Below are 21,187 nucleotides of genomic sequence, written 5' to 3' on the forward strand. Positions count from 1 at the left end.
GTCATGGCCTCTGATCTGTTATTGAGTAATATAAGCACACACAAGCTTCAGGACAAATAATGGTAAACAAGGAAATCTTCAGATATCTTCCATGTAAGGATATCTTTATTTTTACAGAACATTGTGTATTCCTTCCTTTCTTTCCTAATGGCAGATATGCTGTAAACCTGACAGCAGGTGGTGCTCTCCATCTCACACATTAGCCTTTGCTAACCTTTGCTTTCTACAATTCTGCCTTTAACGTGTACCCAAACTCAGAACTTCATCTCAGCTCTAAAAGATAAGCATCATCATAACCTGCAAAGAAAACCATTTTTTTGTTACAGCTGATACAAATCCTGCAATAAAGTTTGTCTACTTCCTGCTTTCATGGAAGCAGACATATTACTATCATCCTGTGTTTACAAATGAGCTCTCTGCCGTGGCAGTCAGCTGGCACAGCTAAGGGATCAAATTATAACTTGTGCTTAATTACAGATAAGGGGGGATTAGACAGGTTTAACTCTCGAAGTACATAAAGGGTGCATTTTTACATGTTTTCTTTCTGTGTAAGAGTTCAGGTCCACTTTAGGTGTATCGGAGGTGACATGATGACATAGACATGTGTATGTGCAAATCATACAAATAACTAGGCCGTGTTCCTTTTTTTTCTCACTGACAGAGTTAAAGGAAACCTGAGGTAAGTGGGGTATGGAGACTAATGCCTGTATTTCCCTTTTAACCACTTAATCCTACATGATATTTTACCCTTACCACCAAGAGCCATTTTCCCCTTTTTGCGCTCCTCCCATTCTTTTCACCATAACTTTATGACTTCTTATCGTACCAAAATGATCCACAATGTACCTCGTTATTGTTTTTTTTTACCACAAATTAGGCTTTTTGTGGGTGATACATGTTTTCAGTAATTACTTTATTTTCTAGAGATATTAGGAAACAAGAAAAAAATTAAAAAAATACACCATTTCTCCAATTCCATCCCCTATAGGTTAATTTTTTTTTAGCGTAGATAAAACCCACACATTTTTTATTTGCCCATTAGTCCCGGCTATCACAACATTTAAATTATGTTGGCTGGAGGTGTAATGGTTAAGGGCTCTGCCTCTGACACAGGAGACCTGGGTTCGAATCTCGGCTCTGCCTGTTCAGTAAGCCAGCACCTATTCAGTAAGGAGTTTCTTGGGCAAGTCTCCCTTACACTGCTACTGCCTACTGAGTGATCTCTAGTGGCTGCCTCGCAAGCGCTTTGAGTCCGACAGGAGAAAAGCGCTATACAAATACTGCAATTATTATTATTATTATTCCTAGTACAATGTAAGGCGACAATATATTATTTGGAAATAAAGGTGTATTCCCACTTGCCTCTACAACAGGTCCACCAGGAGAGTACCACGTCTATTCAAGGGACAGGAAGCACAGAAAGCATTTTAAATACCGCCTCCTACTTTTCTATCTTCAGTGCTTTTCCTGTCCCTTGGATAGGTGGATGCAATTTGCTGGGAGACCCAAGGGAGCAGAGAAGCCAGCTTCTTAGAATATAAAAGATCATTCCACTAGGGCTCTCTCCTCTTCCTAGGGAGAAAGAAATTCTTCCCATGATACATTCATAAAGAATAATCACTTGGATATACAGAGTAATTAAGATTTGGGTTTTGGAGGTAATGTAATGTCAGCAGTGTTCCCGCCCTGAGTGGAGGTAATATTTTAAATCTGGTGGACCTGTTGTAGAGGCAAGTGGAAGCCAATAATTACTCTTACTGGTAATTGCTTCTCCGCATAGTCCCCCACGACAGGTGGATACACTGATCCTATTCACAGCAAGTCTCCTACTGATGCAAGGTAATATTTTATGCACTGAAGATAGAAAGCAGAAGGTAGTATTTAAATTGCATTCTGTTCTTTCTGTCCTTGAATAGGCCTGGCAATCTCCTGGTGGACCTGTCGCGGAGGACTATGTGGAAAACCAATTACTGGTAAAAAATAATTATTGGCTTTTTCTTTTTTTCTTTTTACCCTATCAATAATTGCAAAAGCTTATTTGCTAAACTAACAGTACTATACCCTCATGACATACATATTAAAAATAGCTCAGTCCCTAAGGTTACTGTTTATGTATTTTAAACCGTCATTTTTTTTTTTTACAAGTGTTTCTGTTTGGTAAATACAGGGGGGGGGGGGGGTCGGGTTAATAACTACTATATTACATTTATTTTATTCATTTTTTACTTGAATTTTACTTTTTGGCCACAAGGTGGTGCTATACACTATCCTGGACGTTACTAGGAAGTGTTTGATCATTTTCTTACTACATTTTTTAGTTTCACTTTTGTAAATGAACATGGCTTGTAATTTAAAGAGACTCTGAAGCGAGTCTGAATTACCTTTTTTAACTTGTATTCATGTTAAGCACTATAAGCCCTGCTAAACCGCCACATCCCCACGGCAAAATGAGGGGTTTGTAAACCCCCCAAATCCCCTCTGCAAAATCCACGACTTCCTTGGTCATGGATTTTGCTGCTCATAGAGGCAGTGCTTTGAGCTGCCTGCAGATCTCCGCCTCTCCCCCACCCCTTTTAGTGAAGGAAGATTGAGAGGGACGGGGAGAGGCGGCGATCAGCGAGGATTGATGCGCTAAGAGGCAGAGCTACAGCCCTAAGCTCTGCCTCAAGCAGGAAGCGCTCCCCGGACTTTGCAGAGGGCGCTCACCTTGTTTTGCCGCGGGGATGCAGCGGTTTAGCAGGTCTTATAGTGCTTAAAGAGAACCCGAGGTGGGTTTGAAGAATGTTATCTGCATACAGAGGCTGGATCTGCCTATACAGCCCAGCCTCTGTTGCTATCCCAAACCCCCCTAAGGTCCCCCTGCACTCTGCAATCCCTCATAAATCACAGCCGTGCTGCTGACAAACAGCTTGTCAGAGCTGGCTGTGTTTATCTCTATAGTGTCAGTCTGCTGCTCTCCCCGCCTCCTGCAGAACTCCGGTCCCCGCCTGCATCCCTTCCCTCCCTGCTGATTGGAGGGAAGGGATGGGGGCAGGGACCGGAGCTATGCAGGAGGCGGGGGAGCAGCCGAGACTGACACTACAGATGTAAACACAGCCTCACAGCATGGCTGTGATTTATGGGGGATTGCAGAGTGCAGGGGGGCCTTAGGGGGGTTTGGGATAGCAACAGAGGCTGGGCTGTATAGGCAGATCCAGCCTCTGTATGCAGATAACATTCTTTAAACACACCTCGGGTTCTCTTTAAAGGGGAACTGAAGTAAGAGGTATACGGAGGCTGCCATATTTATTTCCTTTTAATCAATACCAGTTGCCTGGCAGCCCTGCTGGTCTATTTCTCTGCAGTAGTAGCTGAATAACACCAGAAACAAGCATACAGCTAGTATTGTCATATCTGACTTTAATCAGCAGGGCTGCCAGGCAACTGGTATTGCTTAAAAGGAAATAAACATGGCAGCCTTCATATACCTCTCTCTTCAGTTCCCCTTTAACATGAATACAAGTTAAAAAAGTGAATTTAGACTCGCTTCAGAGTCTCTTCCAAGGCATGATCATTCCAAGGCATTTTGGGAACAAATGTTCCCAATGCTCAGGGAACATGTGTTCCCATTCTCCAATTGCAGCTCTGTAACTGCCGCAAGCAGTGAGAGCACACGCACCTGCTGCTGATTAAGAGGATGCAATGTGGCTTTAGCGGCACTCCAAATGGACTTTTTATGCGTTCAGTTTGAGATGTAGTTCAAACAAGGGGTGTCAAACTCAATCATGTAAGAGGCCAAAATCTAAAACATAGTTTAAGTCGCTGTCCAAATTCTGGAATTTCAGGTTCACTTCTGGAATTTCAGACTTTAAAGTCTGTAAACCACTGCGCCTGTGTTGCCGTATCTTCGCTCCTGCTGATGTCACCTGGAGCGTACTGCGCAGGCCCAGTATGGTCTGTGCCTGCGCAGTACGCTCCTGGTGACATCAGCGGGTGCAAGGACACGGCAACGCATGCGCAGTGGTTTTCAGACTTTAAGTCTGAAATTCCAGAAGTGACCCGAAGGCGGGGTCAGAGCATCGGTGAGTGGCTGCGTGGGCACAGGATGTCTGCGGGGGACCATTAGAAGCCCCGGGTAAGTTCAACTCATTTTCACCCGACCCCCTTACAGTATTCCTTTAAGTTAAACAATGCAAAATGCCTGGCTATCCTGCTGATCCTGTGCCTCTTCTGGGTCGTTTCACACGGTTTGGGTGCGGCAAATTGCCGCACTGCTGTCGCAGGGCAATGAAAACCTATGGAGAAAATCACATTACCCACAGTGCGCCGAAAGTCCTCAATCTGAACCGCTTCCAAAACTACATTACTGCGCATGTCTGCAGCAATCTGCATGGGACCGGAAGTTATGTAAGTCTATGGCGACGCATGTCTGTAAATATCTGCTGCCAGTTTTAATGGTTGCGCATGTGCAGAAGCATAATTTTTGCAATATGCTTCCGCGCACATCATCGCTTGGCTGGCAGGAAGTGAGTGTCACTTCCTGCTTGGCCGGATTGGTCCACAGTGAATATCGCATAGCAGCGCAGTATTCCCTGAAGGCCTATTTCTGGCGGTGCAGTGAGGCTGCCGCCCCACCAATATACAGTGTGAAACCGGCCTTAGCCATAGACCCTGAACAAGCATACGGATCAGATGTTTCTGACACAAGTCTGACTGGATTAGCTGCATGCTTGTGTCAGGTGTGTGATCCAGACACTACTGATGCATGAGAAATCAGCAGGACTGCCAGGCAACTGGTATTTTTTAATAATGACATAAATATGCCATATCCCTCTCACTTCAGGTTCCCTTTAATCAGTTCGGCCTATCTGGACGAGCTTCCCGCTGCCCGCCGCTAGCCCCCCGATCAGTGAATGGGAATATAATTCCCATTCACCGATCTAACTTCCCCGCAGAAATACCGGCTCTTTCTCTCCAGAGAGCGCGGTATTTCTGCCCCCAGGAAACTTCTCCCCAGCATTTTAGTTCTGTTCGCATCCAGGACTTTTTTCACTGTGGCCAAATAGTAAAGATTCCCTCCCACACCAAAAATTACCCACATACACTTTTTTTTTATTAAAAAATAAAATACAAAAAACAAAAACAACAAATAGTTACCCAAGGGTCTGAACTTTTTAAATATGCATGTCAAGAGAATATGTTATTATATTATTTAAAATTATAAGCTTATAAATAGTGATGGACGCAAATTGAAAAAATGCACCTTTATTTCTAAATGAAATATCGGCACCATAAATTGTGATAGGGACATCATTTAAACGGTGTAATAACCGGGACAGATGGGTAAGTAAAATACATGAGTTTTAATTACGGTAGCGTATATTAATTTCAAACTATAATGGCCAAAAACTGAGAAATAATGAATTTTTTTCATTTCTTTCTTAATCTTCCTGTTAAAATAGATTTAGAAAAAAATAATTCTTAGCAAAATGTACTACCTAAAGAAAGCCTAATTAGTGGCGGAAAAAAACAAGATATAGATCAATTCATTGTGATAAGTAGCAATAAAGTTATAGGCGAATGAATGGGAGGTGAACGTTGCTCGGATGCATGAGATTTTTGGACTTCGGTGCTGAACCGGTTAACATTTAATTATGTATGTGACAGAAACTCTTTACTTTCAGAAAGCAGGGGATAGATAAAAAGGGTCAATAGCTCACATACTTTAGCTTCTGGGACACTGAAAGACTGTGTCGGTATGTGAGACAATACAACACTATACATTATTTTCTTAGCTAATACACAGAAAATAAAACTGCAAGATTCTGGAGTCCTTTTTAGGAGTAGAAGGATAGATAAAATTGTTCATCTTATCATTTTATTTCACCTTGGGTTGTATATGTGTTGATAAACATCATGTGCGGAAACCAAAAGGATACTGAAAGAATGTTTTTGGACAGATGAAGCCGTCCTACTGCTTTGCTGCCTAGCAACCACTAAGTCACTATCCCTGGGATTGCCATACCAGCGACAGAAAGAATGGGTCCAGACTACTTTTTGGCTTTAATGAGGAGTGCCACATTTGGAGAAACGATAGCAATGTATTCCAGCATAAGAACCTTATCCTACCGGGTTTCCCCAAAAGTAAGCCCTCCCCCCAAAATAAGCCCTAGCGCTAAATAAAATAGTGTATGGGGAGGTGTGCAATCTCTTACCACACCTCCTTTTTGCTGCTACCCCCTCCATTCTCCTATAAATAACTGCAGTATCCTAAGATAGTTACACTCTAATCACTGCCATCACTAACTGTCCTCAGAGGAGCCTATAATCTAATCCCTGCCATGTTGGGGGGGGGGGGGTTAGGATGCTGTCAGTCCAGGGGCAGCTGGTCATAGTGGGCCTTGGGCAGTAAGAAGGACAAATCTGGATCTGGTCAGCGCCCTTTGACCCGGTTGCCGCACATACACTGTATGCTGCTCCTTTGTGACCGCGCTCCCCTCTTGTCATAATGTGCGCATGCTGATGTGTCGCCAGTGTGCTCACAAAGGAGCCAACCCAGCATACAGCTGGACGCCAACCATCCTAGGATACTGCAGCCATTTATAGGCGAATGGAGGGGGCGCAGTCACAAGGGAGGTGCGGTAAGAGACCACACCTCCCTATAAACATAAGTATTTTTATTATCATCTATATTTACACTGAAATGATATAAGACATCCCTGTAAATAAGCCCTAGCACAGGGGTGCCCACGCTTTTTCGGCTTGCAAGCTACTTTTAAAATGACCAAGCCTGAGAGATCTACCAACATTTCAAATGCAAAACTTTCACATCCCCATCACAGTATAATTATGCAACTGCAGAAAATCCCTCCCTCCTCCCCATCAAAGCACAGTTAGGATAAGGTAGATGCAGAATCTTTCCCCCTACCACCACATTGTCAAGCAAACTTTCCTCCCCACATTGATTATGCCCACGCAATTCCCACCGGTGCCCATCTAGATAGTCACCTGCCCCTTGTCCTTCCTCTCTTCACACACTGTCCTGCGCGTGTCTGTAGTGTGCAGACGAAATGTCCGACATGGGACTCGAGTCGCTACGGGAACTTCTGAGGGGGCATCCCGCACACAGCCTGGAGGGGAGGGGCCACAGATGCTGGCTCTCACTTGCCGCGCCTCTCCCTTCACCTCCTCTGATTGGCTGCATGCTACTTTGCATAGAGTAGCAGAGCAGCACAATCAGATGGTGCGCTGGTGCTGCACTGTCAGCATCCAGCACACTATTTTGAGATCAAATACAATTGAGATGCGCAAATGTGTCAACTACACCAGGCAGTGCGCCAATATTTATATAAAAAAGTTCACAAAAAAGTTCGATATTATAGCGCCACACAGTCCTGCTACTCCTAGGAGGAAAAACCACTCGTTCTCAAATAAATCTTCTCTGTAGTTATTGGAGCTTGGTTCTCACCACCACCACACCAAATATTGGAAAGGGACTCGCCCTCTTCCAAGACCTCCAGTTAGGTCTTAGTCACACATTGGGGTTATTCCCAGGTCTCCCCCGACCTTATCGATCTTCGATATTCCCACCAAGGACTGTACCAATTCTCAGGAAATTCACAGCTGCTGATAATTTACCTCCAAATAAAAAGAACCTCTCAAAGCGTAAAACCGTTATGGCTTAAAAACTTTAAAAATTTATTGCACTTACAAATTTCTCCACAAAATAACAGCATGAGTTTTTCCAACGGGCTCTCCCCCGCATTGGTGGCCTCCAGAGGGCTCTCCAAGTGTTGCGTAGCTATCCGGTATGGCTGCCGTGCGGTCAGCCGTCCGCGTTGCTTCCGCGTTGCCCCGCTCGTCTCCACACACTCCACGCCGTCTAGGGTCCCGCCCGACTAGTTTCGTCACAGTACGTGTAATACTGAGGGTACCTCAGGCTGCCTAATGCTAGGGGCACCTGTAGCTGCCTATGACGGAAGGAAAGTAAGAGAGAAGTGACAGCTGGGGCAGCCAGCACACTTGCAGGTGTGGTTCAGCAGAGGTCTGTAGGTTCATGGAGGGCAGAGGGGGCCCTAGGTGCATTTATGTTATTGGATTTTTTTCTTCAATAAATATAGGACTGTATATAATACCTTTTTTTTTTTTTTTGCTTTCGTTCAGTTTTCTTCATCTTTTTTTTAACAGATAAGTTTTATTGTTTTTTTCTTCATCTTCTTTAAAGCGGTATTGTCACCATAAAAATCAAATTTCAACAGCAACTGGCCTGAGTGTATTAAGTGATAAAGATGCTAATCCTCCATTCAAAACTTTAAAAACTTTTTCTGCTGTTATGGTTTGGAGTTATCACATACTTTAGTGCCAAACAGTAGTCAGTGCCAAACAGTTGCATGCTGGGGGTTCTTTTTATCTATAATATATTTTTCCTCTTTCCTTTATTACCCTGCCTAACTGCCTTGCTGAAACTTGATCCCCTAATCACTTGTGTTTACAAGCAAGACTGAGGTGACTCAGCAATTGGAGGAGAAAAGAAAAAAGTTAAGGGAAAAATGACATCAGTCTTTAGCCTCAAACTGTGGGCAAAAGACATGGCCCTGGCCAGGAACCGAATTCTCTTCATTTACTATATAAAATTCACTGAAATCAAAACGTGGACAGTACAATACATACAGTGGTGTGAAAAACTATTTGCCCCCTTCCTGATTTCTTATTCTTTTGCATGTTTGTCACACTTAAATGTTTCTGCTCATCAAAAACCGTTAACTATTAGTCAAAGATAACATAATTGAACACAAAATGCAGTTTTAAATGATGGTTTTTATTATTTAGTGAGAAAAAAAACTCCAAATCTACATGGCCCTGTGTGAAAAAGTGATTCCCCCCTTGTTAAAAAATAATTTAACTGTGGTTTATCACACCTGAGTTCAATTTCTGTAGTCACCCCCAGGCCTGATTACTGCCACACCTGTTTCAATCAAGAAATCACTTAAATAGGAGCTATCTGACAAAGAGAAGTAGACCAAAAGCACCTCAAAAGCTAGACATCATGCCAAGATCCAAAGAAATTCAGGAACAAATGAGAACAAAAGTACTGTAATTGAGATCTATCAGTCTGGTAAAGGTTATAAAGCCATTTCTAAAGCTTTGGGACTCCAGCGCACCACAGTGAGAGCCATTATCCACAAATGGCAAAAACATGGAACAGTGATGAACCTTCCCAGGAGTGGCCGGCCAACCAATATTACCCCAAGAGTGCAGAGAAAACTCATCTGAGAGGCCACAAAAGACCCCAGGACAACATCTAAAGAACTGCAGGCCTCACTTGCCTCAATTAAGGTCAGTGTTCACGACTCCACCATAAGAAAGAGACTGGGCAAAAACGGCCTGCATGGCAGATATCCAAGGCGCAAACCACTTTTAAGCAAAAAGAACATTAAAGCTCATCTCAATTTTGCTAAAAAACATCTCAATGATTGCCAAGACTTTTGGGAAAATACCTTATGTACTGACGAGCCAAAAGTTGAACTTTTTGGAAGGTGTGTGTCCCGTTACATCTGGCATAGAAGTAACACAGCATTTCAGCAAAAGAACATCATACCAACAGTAAAATATGGTGGTGGTAGTGTTATGGTCTGGGGTTGTTTTGCTGCTTCAGGACCTGGAAGGCTTGCTGTGATAGATGGAACCATGAATTCTACTATCTACCAAAAAATCCTGAAGGAGAATGTCCGGCCATCTGTTCGTCAACTCAAGCTGAAGTGATCTTGGGTGCTGCAGCAGGACAATGACCCAAAACACGCCAGCAAATTCACCTCTGAATGGCTGAAGAAAAACAAAATGAAGACTTTGGAGTGGCCTAGTCAAAGTCCTGACCTGAATCCTATTGAGATGTTGTGGCATGACCTTAAAAAGGCGGTTCATGCTAGAAAACCCTCAAATAAAGCTGAATTACAACAATTCTGCAAAGATGAGTGGGCCAAAATTCCTCCAGAGCGCTGTAAAAGACTCGTTGCAAGTTATCGCAAACGCTTGATTGCAGATATTGCTGCTAAGGGTGGCCCAACCAGTTATTAGGTTCAGGGGGCAATTTCTTTTTCACACAGGGCCATGTAGGTTTTGAGTTTTTTTTCTCACTAAATAATAAAAACCATCATTTAAAACTGCATTTTGTGTTCAATTATGTTATCTTTGACTAATAGTTAACGGTTTTTGATGAGCAGAAACATTTAAATGTGACAAACATGCAAAAGAATAAGAAATCAGGAGGGAGGCAAATAGTTTTTCACACCACTGTATGTTATGTAAGTAGATCAAGTATCTATCTACTTATACTGTATATGTGTTTTTGTTTTCCCTGGCCTAGTATGGCTTAGCCTCCTGCTTTAAAGTGGACCTGAACTCTTGCACAGGACAGAGGGAAAACATATAGAAATGTATCCTGTATGTATTTACAGAGTTAAGCTTGTCTAATACCCCCTCATCTGTGACTAATCACAACCATAATTTGATCTCTCTGAGTCAGCTCAGGAATCTCCTCTGCCAAGGCAGAACAGCTAATTAGTAAACACGGGATGTTAACCATATGTCTGCTTCCATGAAAGCAGGAAGTAGACACACTGCAGATGTATTACAGGATTTGTATCAGCTGTAACAAATGTTTTTGTTTAAAGGTTATTATGCTGTTGCTTATCTTTTAGAGCAGAGAGGAAGTTCTAAATTCTGGTATGCTTTAAGGCCAGTTTTACACTTGTTTTTTGCATAGCAGTATGATGCTCCACTGCCGGGCAGGAAGAATGTCACTGGGGTTCCCGTTAGTCCGGTCATGTGCACCGCAACGCACAGTGCCCGTCGCATACACTTACTGCGTTGCCCAAAGACTTCCATTACCTTAAGCTCCTTACGTTAAGCACGGTGCTTGCAGTAATGCGCTGCAGGCTGTGGGCTGGTATTGCTGTGGATTGGATACTTCTGGTGCATCACAACGCAGTGTGAATGGTCCCATTCACTTGCATTGTCATTGCGTCACCCAGCAGGAGAACAGGGTAAGCAACGCACATGTGCAATGCAAGTGTAAAAGGGGCCTTAGGCCTGGGACCCACTAGCAGCACTTTTCTAAGCGCAAGTGATTACGAAAAGCTGTTGCTAATGCAATGTTATGGGGCATTTTTAAAAAATCACATCCCTCAAGTGGGATCACTCCCATAGCATTACATAAGCAGGAGCTTTCAGATAAGGAGACAGCCGGCACCATCAGTAGTAAAATTTCTGCTCTTTTGTTGCATATGAGACTCCAGCAGTCATAGCAACGTTTCAGGGTAGCAAACCCCTTTGTCAAGCTCACTGGAAATCAAGATACATATTGACTAGTAACAGACATCTTTATATAGTACACATGGTTGGCAGCATCCAATAAAATTCAAACCTGTCAGCCCCAATCATAATGGTCCGTTTCTAGTGGACCTGATGGGGAACTTAAATGTAGCTGCCACGATAGGCTGCTTGAACATGAAACCACCCACCTTGTATATTCCCCACTGTCTGGCCAGCCACCGTCCCCCTTGGTCCGCCGGAGCTCACAGCGGGTGCCGCCCTGCACGACCAGCGTTGCCGGCGGATTCCCTACGTGGATACACGCAATGGGCGGAGCCAATGCTCCGTCCCAGCGTGACTCGGCGGACTCTAAGGGGACGCCAGCGGCTCTCGGCCGCTGACGTCACCAGTTATATTCAGGGGGAGCGGCGCCGCCAGCCAATCAGGAACCTCCCAACTCCTATCCAATCCTAAGAGCGTGGTCGTCGCCTGGCAACCATGGTGAACATGTAGCCAGTGCGGCGCCACCATAGTATCAGAACACTACGTAAGCATACCATTATTTGTCATAAGAATCACAGGCTTCAATGTTAGCACAGGAAAGAAGCATCTAGGCAGGAGAAAAACGGCAGAGGGGGGAGGGGAGAGAGGAAAAGTTTTTTAAAGTAGTGGACAGCAGCTAGGGGAAGAGAGGAGGGGAAAAAAGGGGGGAGTGATCAGCTAAAGTGTATATAGGACACAGAGAATTAACCAGATCTCACAGAGACAATATATATACTAACCACAGCCCAGATTATATCACAATAAAATATACCAAATACATTAAGGCTGGGCACAATGGGGCCTCCCAGAGGAAAACAGAAACTATAATGCACATCTATAGAAAGGGTAATAAATCAAGTTCCCTATTAAGTCCTCTTGGCTCCATTGTGTCCAGCCTCTTAATCCAATATGCCTCCCTCCAGAGTAGTTTTTTAATACGGTCACCTCCTCTCCTAAGAGGCTCCACCCTCTCTATGACCATAAATCTAAGCTGGCTGACATGGTGGCCCATCTCTACAAAGTGGTACGCCACCGCCTGATCCATGAGTTTTTCTCTAATTGCATGTTTGTGAGATGAAATACGTTTTTTGAGTTTTTGTGTAGTCTGACCAATATAAAGAAGCCCACATGGACATTTCAAGGCATAGACTACATAGTCCGAGTCACACGTGTGCCAGCCTCTAATCATGATTTTAGTACCCTGATGGGGATGGGACAATGATGGGCCCTTAATGACCGAGCTACAATGTACACAATTAAGACAGGGGTATGTCCCTCTCCTTTGTGTTTGTGTTATATGGCTATCAACTTTAGTATCTGCATGCACCAAGCGATCCCTTAGTGTGGGAGGTCTTTTGTAGGATATAAGGGGAGGATTTCTAAAGTGTTCAATCTCAGGGAAGCTATCAGATAATAGGTGCCAATGGCGCTTAATGATTTTAGATATACCCAAGCTATGTGTATTAAATCTGGTCACGAAAGGAATGCGATTATGAATCTGTTGCCTATTTCTCTGTCCTACACCTTGTGTATCTACTCTAGCACGCGCCCTCTGCAATATCTCAGTAGGGTACCCCCTACTCTCAAACTTATTTTGCATTTCATCTAGTCTGGTTCCACGTACAGCCCCGTCCTCAACAATATTCTGAATTCTCTGAAATTGGCTAATGGGCACCGACCTTCTAGTAGCCCACGGGTGGAAACTCCCAAAGTGGAGAAGGGAGTTCACATCCGTGGGCTTAACATAGAGATCGGTGCCCAGACCCTCACCTCTCCGATAAACTAGTGTGTCTAAAAAACTCACCTGTTCAGGTGAAGAATGTATAGTAAGCCGTATGTGTGGGCATTTGCCCATCAATTCAGAAATAAACATTTCCAGGGTCGAATGTGGCCCCGCCCACACGCAAAAAACATCATCTATATATCTATGCCATTGTCTGGCGTATTTCTGAAATAGTTTACTGGTGTACACGAACATCTCCTCGTATACCCCCATAAAGATGTTAGCGTAGGACGGGGCCACATTCGACCCCATAGCCGTGCCCCTAACCTGTAGAAAAAAATCACCATCAAATCGAAAATAATTAAACTGTAAAACAATCTTCAATAAATCACATATGAATCTAACCTGTGGACCTGAAAAATCTGATGCTGTTTCCAGTTTGAGAGTAGGGGGTACCCTACTGAGATATTGCAGAGGGCGCGTGCTAGAGTAGATACACAAGGTGTAGGACAGAGAAATAGGCAACAGATTCATAATCGCATTCCTTTCGTGACCAGATTTAATACACATAGCTTGGGTATATCTAAAATCATTAAGCGCCATTGGCACCTATTATCTGATAGCTTCCCTGAGATTGAACACTTTAGAAATCCTCCCCTTATATCCTACAAAAGACCTCCCACACTAAGGGATCGCTTGGTGCATGCAGATACTAAAGTTGATAGCCATATAACACAAACACAAAGGAGAGGGACATACCCCTGTCTTAATTGTGTACATTGTAGCTCGGTCATTAAGGGCCCATCATTGTCCCATCCCCATCAGGGTACTAAAATCATGATTAGAGGCTGGCACACGTGTGACTCGGACTATGTAGTCTATGCCTTGAAATGTCCATGTGGGCTTCTTTATATTGGTCAGACTACACAAAAACTCAAAAAACGTATTTCATCTCACAAACATGCAATTAGAGAAAAACTCATGGATCAGGCGGTGGCGTACCACTTTGTAGAGATGGGCCACCATGTCAGCCAGCTTAGATTTATGGTCATAGAGAGGGTGGAGCCTCTTAGGAGAGGAGGTGACCGTATTAAAAAACTACTCTGGAGGGAGGCATATTGGATTAAGAGGCTGGACACAATGGAGCCAAGAGGACTTAATAGGGAACTTAATTTATTACCCTTTCTATAGATGTGCATTATAGTTTCTGTTTTCCTCTGGGAGGCCCCATTGTGCCCAGCCTTAATGTATTTGGTATATTTTATTGTGATATAATCTGGGCTGTGGTTAGTATATATATTGTCTCTGTGAGATCTGGTTAATTCTCTGTGTCCTATATACACTTTAGCTGATCATTCCCCCCTTTTTTCCCCTCCTCTCTTCCCCTAGCTGCTGTCCACTACTTTAAAAAACTTTTCCTCTCTCCCCTCCCCCCTCTGCCGTTTTTCTCCTGCCTAGATGCTTCTTTCCTGTGCTAACATTGAAGCCTGTGATTCTTATGACAAATAATGGTATGCTTACGTAGTGTTCTGATACTATGGTGGCGCCGCACTGGCTACATGTTCACCATGGTTGCCAGGCGACGACCACGCTCTTAGGATTGGATAGGAGTTGGGAGGTTCCTGATTGGCTGGCGGCGCCGCTCCCCCTGAATATCACTGGTGACGTCAGCGGCCGAGAGCCGCTGGCGTCCCCTTAGAGTCCGCCGAGTCACGCTGGGACGGAGCATTGGCTCCGCCCATTGCGTGTATCCACGTAGGGAATCCGCCGGCAACGCTGGTCGTGCAGGGCGGCACCCGCTGTGAGCTCCGGCGGACCAAGGGGGACGGTGGCTGGCCAGACAGTGGGGAATATACAAGGTGGGTGGTTTCATGTTCAAGCAGCCTATCGTGGCAGCTACATTTAAGTTCCCCATCAGGTCCACTAGAAACGGACCATTATGATTGGGGCTGACAGGTTTGAATTTTATTGGATGCTGCCAACCATGTGTACTATATAAAGATGTCTGTTACTAGTCAATATGTATCTTGATTTCCAGTGAGCTTGACAAAGGGGTTTGCTACCCTGAAACGTTGCTATGACTGCTGGAGTCTCATATGCAATAAAAGAGCAGAAATTTTACTACTGATGGTGCCGGCTGTCTCCTTATCTACTTGCTGATTATTCCAGAGGGCTGCTGGACTACTAGCCAGGCACATCGAAACGCTGAATTTACAGAGGGTGCTGCTACACTACTCTTTACGTATAAGCAGGAGCTTTCCAAATCACAAGTGCTTAGAAATGGCTTAGAAAAGCGCTGCAAGTGGATTCCATGGCCACACACCATACAATTAAAAGAGCCAATTTTCCACTGTAGCGATCGGTGAAGCACAGAGAGGATCTGATTACCGGTGATCTGCAGTATCACTGGGAATACAGATGTATACCAGATTATAAGTGATCTGCAGTATCACCGATAATCCGATATACTAGCTAACCTCTGTTCACCTGAGTAGAGTGTAGTGTTTGGTGTGACAGTAACACTTTGAGGACTAGGCCTCAGTGCAGCAAGGAGTACTGCACAGATTCCTTCCGCAGACCTGAGCTCTCCAAGACGGGAGGAGTCAGACTGACAGTAGGTAGGATGTCTGAAAGTGACCCTCAGGAGGAAGGGTCGCTAACAGTGCGAGGAACCGCCTCTAACGGTAAGGTCGGTTCTCGAGGTCGGACAAGCCAGGTCGTACACACACGGACAGATACAGTACAGGATCAGGAGACAAAGGCGGAGTCTAAGTACAGGCAGGGTTCGGCAACGGGGTATCAGATGTATCAAGGTACAGAATCAGGAGGCTGAGGCGGAGTCTAGGAACGAGCCGGGGATCGGCAACAGAGTATCAGAAATATCGAGGTACAAGATCAGAGTTCAGGAGGGTAGTCAAGGCAGGCAAAAGTCATAACAAATAAATACAATCAAACTAGTACTTTAGCTATCAACAGAATCTAGCTAAGTGTAGGATTACAGCTCCAGCTGGTCCCGGCACACTTGCGGATCTGACTACGGATCTGGGTGCTTCCACGTATGTGATCGCACGCCAGACAAAGAGCAAGTGAACAACCAGCAGTATATATACACAAGGACCTCTCCAGGACCTCCCTAATTGCTGGACCAATGAGAGTTGTGGAAAATGTCAGCTGACCCGCCTGGTCAGCTGACTCACTTCTGGCTGTTATTTAAACTCAGCCTCTGTGCGCGCGCGCGTGTAACTCTGAATCTTGGTGGACTATCAGTCCCAGCCACACCAGTACTGTTTTGTAATGTATCTAGTGAACCAAGTGCGGGAGCCGCCTCCAATGCGGATTCCGCCGTTCCCAATGCGGATTCCGCCGTTTCCAATGCGGATTCCGCCGCTCTGTCTATGCAGCATGCGGCGTTTTTTCCGCGTTGTGGCGCCCTGCTGGACGCGGAAACAGCCGCCTCACCTTGAGAGGCAGCGGCTTTTCCGCGTTTCATTACATCCACCAACTCAATAATTTTGATTGGCTGTCCCAAAAAAATCGAGAGCTTTTCTTTGTTTTTGATCGATAAATCCGATCGAATTTCCCTTTTTTTTTCGATTTTTGGAGACTGGACATGTTGGAAATTTCAGACCAACTTTATCAAGAATTGTATGGTGTGTGTGATGGATTGTCAATTGCTTGATGTACAGTTCCAATCATTTTTTTTCTGAGCATTCAGTTATTTAGGTGTGTGGTACATTGGTCAGATTTTTGAATTGTTACAATCCGTCAGAAAAATTCATTGCTATTCTTGAATTGAACAGATATTTAAAAAATTGTATGGTGTGTGGCCACCTATAGGGTTTTGTTGAAAATCAGATGAAGTTTTACATTACATGCGCATAAAAATACAGAACATTTTAAAGGGTTTGCAAATGTCTTAGAACAACTGTATGCTGGTTTCTCCAGCCATGGATCAAGAGATGATCAACATAAATCCATGGAGAACGCTTTCGAACACAGGAGTGCAATCAAGAGTGCTCACCACCGGACCATGGCATGAACAGTAGAGAGCGACATAGCTAAGTCACGTACTGTACCAGGCTGAACAGTAGTTTGAGGAAGAGGATCGGGAGGACAGCAGGTGAGTTACAGCAGCTGGAAGAAGCCCCATGTAAGTAAATACTATTTATCTTCACCACTGGTATCCTTTAAAGACCAATGTCATGAAAATCTTAACATTTAAAGAGACACTGAAGCGAAAAAAAAATATATGTTATAATGAATTGGTTGTGTACTATGAATAATTACTAGATGATTAGCAGCAAAGAAAAATATTCTCATATTTTTATTTTCAGGTATATAGCGTGTTTTCTAACATTGCATCATTCTATAATATGTGCAGATTACACAACATTCAGCATTCAAAATGATTCTTTCAGAGCAGTCTGTGAACTAATGACCTCTCCTCTGGCAGAGGAAAAGTAAAAAATTAACTAACAGTTGAGATAATAAAATGTCAGAAGACAGCCCTCTCCAAGACTTTGAAAGTCGTAGAGCTTAATGGCTTTTTTTGTATAGAGATAACAACTGGAGTTTCTTAAATCTTCCCGTACTGGAAACAATTAGACTGATGTATCTGATCTTAATGTTTTATTTCTTAGCTGTACTACACATACAAATCATAATATCATAATTTTTTTTTCGCTTCAGTGTCTCTTTAACCTCCCTGGCGTTCTATTAAAATCGCCAGGGAGGCTGCGGGAGGGTTTTTTTTAAATTAAAAAAAAACTATTTCATGCAGCCAACTGAAAGTTGGCTGCATGAAAGCCCACTAGAGGGCGCTCCGGATCCGCACTTTCGATCGCCTCCGGCGATCAAAAGTAACAAGGAAGGCCGCAATGAGCGGCCTTCCTTGTTTCGCTTTCCTCGTCGCCATGGCGACGAGCGAAGTGACGTCATGGACGTCAGCCGACGTCCTGACGTCTGCCGCCTCCGATCCAGCCCTTAGCGCTGGCCGGAACTGTTTGTTCCGGCTGCGCTGGGCTCGGGCGGCTGGGGGGACCCTCTTTCGCCGCTGCTCGCGGCAGATCGCCGCAGAGCGGCGGCGATCAGGCAGCACACGCGGCTGGCAAAGTGCCGGCTGCGTGTGCTGCTTTTTATTTCATGCAAATCGGCCCAGCGGGGCCTGAGGAATCCTCCTGCGCAGGTTACCCCGAGCTGAGCTCGGGATAACCGGCAAGGGGGTTAAAACACATGTAATCATATATAGATAAGAAGTATGTTTTTTTCCAGAGTAAAATGAGCTGTAAATTACTTTTCTCCTATGTTGCTGTCACTTACAGTAAGTAGTAGAAATCTGACAGAACGGACAGGTTTTGGACTAGATACGGTTTAGAATGGTTAATACCTCTTCCAGTTTTATTATTATTTTTTGCATTCTTCTGCACTTTCTACGGCTGGTGATACCACAAGAAAGTGAAGAAATCTGGAGGATGGTAATACAGACAGCATATAATTCTAGGAAAATGTTTCCAGAACTGTCTGTATCTCAGAGGTGTTGCCTCTGTGCTATCCTGTTTTGCATGGTAAGTATTTAGTTTAGTTTTGCATATGTTTTGCATCTGTCTGATTGCTGAGTGTGTATTTGAGCTATTTAAGCGGTGCATATGAGGTGGTGAGTCATTCAGATGCGGCCCATATTGGTGAGCGCTTGCTTTGTTTCCTGTTGCCTCATTACTCGCAACCTCTGACATGATGTTAACGGAGGGAAATGTCTTTAAAGAGAACCCGAGGTGTGTTTAAAGAATGTTATCTGCATACAGAGGCTGGATCTGCCTATACAGCCCAGCCTCTGTTGCTATCCCAAACCCCACTAAGGTCCCCCTGCAATCCCTCATAAATCACAGCCGTGCTGTGAGGCTGTGTTTGCATCTGTAGTGTCAGTCTCAGCTGCTCCCCCGCCTCCTGCATAGCTCCAGTCCCTGCCCCCATCCCTTCCCTCCAATCAGCAGGGAGGGAAGGGATGCAGGCGGGGACTGGAGTTCTGCAGGAGGCGGGGAGAGCAGCAGACTGACACTATAGATATAAACACAGCCAGCTCTGACAAGCTGTTTGTCAGCAGCATGGCTGTGATTTATGAGGGATTGCAGAGTGCAGGGGGACCTTAGTGGGGTTTGGGATAGCAACAGAGGCTGGGCTGTATAGGCAGATCCAGCCTCTGTATGCAGATAATATTCTTCAAACCCACCTCGGGTTCTCTTTAAAGTGAACTCTTGCACAGCGCACAATGAAAACTCTTTGCTCTACATATAGCTGCTGAAGAAATTAGGTGCTCTGTGTTCATGTGCTTGTTTAACCAGAGTGTCTAATTAGTTTTTATCAGCAGCTGTGAATAGACTGCAGGAGCTCTGCCCAGGAATCTATATACAGTAAATACAATGAGGTATCCTTTAACCCTTTCAGGTAGTCTAGGATATTTTCCCCGATAAGGACACAGAGCTGTAAAACTTAAAAGAACTTTTCCCACATTTTCCACACTATCTCAATAGAAATCTTCCCTGGAATTCAGCTTCTAGTACATTGTTTATTAAACCCCAGACCCCTGTTACAACCAGGAGATTGATTTCTTACTTTCCAACCCCAATTTGCAGACTGTGAGCAGAGCTGCAACAAGTGGTGTGTTCACTTCACTTCTTGGCATGACATTATGTTTTTTTGCCATTGGAGGATGAGGAGGGCAACTATAATTAGCCTGCTAAAAAGGCAAAAAAAAGAAAGCAGGCATTGCCGTCCTGACAGAGGGAGGCACGAGACCAAAGACCATGAAAGCGAGAGGAAGTGCAGATGGTGGATGTGTGTCACTGGTAAGATGTCATTTTCATATTAATTATAGGTACTCACTTGGCAAATGTACAGTTTTCCCCGTTTGAGCTTGTCGCGGGACTGCTGGGTCACACTACGAGATGTTCTGAGATGGTTAGCCTGAAACGAAATCTTCCAGAAAGCATCCTATGAAGAATGTAGGCAGCATTGTTTTGTGAGAGGTTCGGACTATCTGCAGGACATGTCTAACAGTCTAACTTTCAAAGCTGGTCACTTAATGTTATATTATTCAGTCTAACTTTCAAAGCTGGTCACTTAAAGCAGTTATATAATTCTAACTTGATGGCTACACGAAGAAATGTTCACCTGTTATCGCTGCACAGAAAAGTTAACAATTAATCTCCAATCACTTTCCGGATATTATTATTCCAGACAGCACATTTATTACAATAATAATCATTCATATCCAGAAAGTGTATGTGTTTACTATACTTTTACTCAATGTTAAAACTATCTTATTTATGAATAGATTCTCGGTTCTCTTGTTTCAACATGATTTTCCCAGTATCTCCAAAAATGATGAAAAAATAACAAATAATACAAAACAAATGTTGAAGACAGGCGCTGCTGTCGTCCCACGTTTTCTGAATAGTTATTTGAAAAATTTGGTATGAAAGATGTAAAGAGTTTTCCCAAAAAATTTGGTATGTTTTAGAGACTAGTCTGTTTAAGAGATAAAAATGGCTTGTTGTAATACTTTTTTGTTATATCTATTTCATTTGGATTGAATTTGTGTTTGAGTAAGGTTAGTTGTTTAGCTTTGTTTTTGAAATATAAAGCACATTTTTATTACATTGGTAAATATGATCTTGAATTTTTGGGGATGGTCTATAGGAATCAGTGTGCTTATAGAGGTTCATTTTAGGTGACTTGTTGTTTCCTGAACAAAGGATCTAATGCAGAGTTATTTTTATAACGTTGAGTGTCCCCTCCTCTCCTCCCCCCATGCTTGACACAAATGTTTTCTGTGATAAAGGCGTCCATATGGTCCACCTACTAAAGTTTCTTAGCCGGCTGTCAGCTGTCCCACACAGAGGCACAGTGATTTCATGTTCCTGGAACAGATAACAGGACATTGCATGCCTTATATATCAGTTTCTGAGAGTTTTCTACCTAAGTAGTTGTGCTTGCTGAACTAAATACAATTCACAAACTTGCACAAATCATCGCTGACTGTTTAGTAAATATGTTGCTTCATCTTTTTTGTACTTTTCTTCAATGTTTTCTACCTAATGAAATGTCCCTCCTGGTAACAGAAGTCCCAGAGCATCA

General features: G+C 43.8%; 1 protein-coding gene across 4 annotated transcripts in view; it reads left to right on the forward strand.

The window, feature by feature from the left end:
- The first annotated feature begins 19,807 nt into the window (after positions 1 to 19,807).
- MYPN (myopalladin) overlaps positions 19,808 to 21,187 on the forward strand; it is a 319,671-nt gene continuing 318,291 nt past the window's right edge. For 3 of the 4 annotated variants that reach the window (XM_068258759.1, XM_068258763.1, XM_068258761.1), the window contains exon 1: positions 19,819 to 19,896. Coding sequence is in view for 1 of the 4 variants with exons in the window: in XM_068258760.1 (XP_068114861.1) it covers positions 19,877 to 19,896 (20 nt within the window). In the remaining 3 variants the exon portion in view is untranslated. Of the gene's footprint in view, positions 19,897 to 21,187 lie in introns of all 4 variants that reach the window. The other variant, XM_068258760.1, reaches the window with a different exon arrangement.

The sequence above is a fragment of the Hyperolius riggenbachi genome, chromosome 10, assembly GCF_040937935.1.
Source record: "Hyperolius riggenbachi isolate aHypRig1 chromosome 10, aHypRig1.pri, whole genome shotgun sequence".
Lineage (NCBI taxonomy): Eukaryota > Metazoa > Chordata > Amphibia > Anura > Hyperoliidae > Hyperolius > Hyperolius riggenbachi.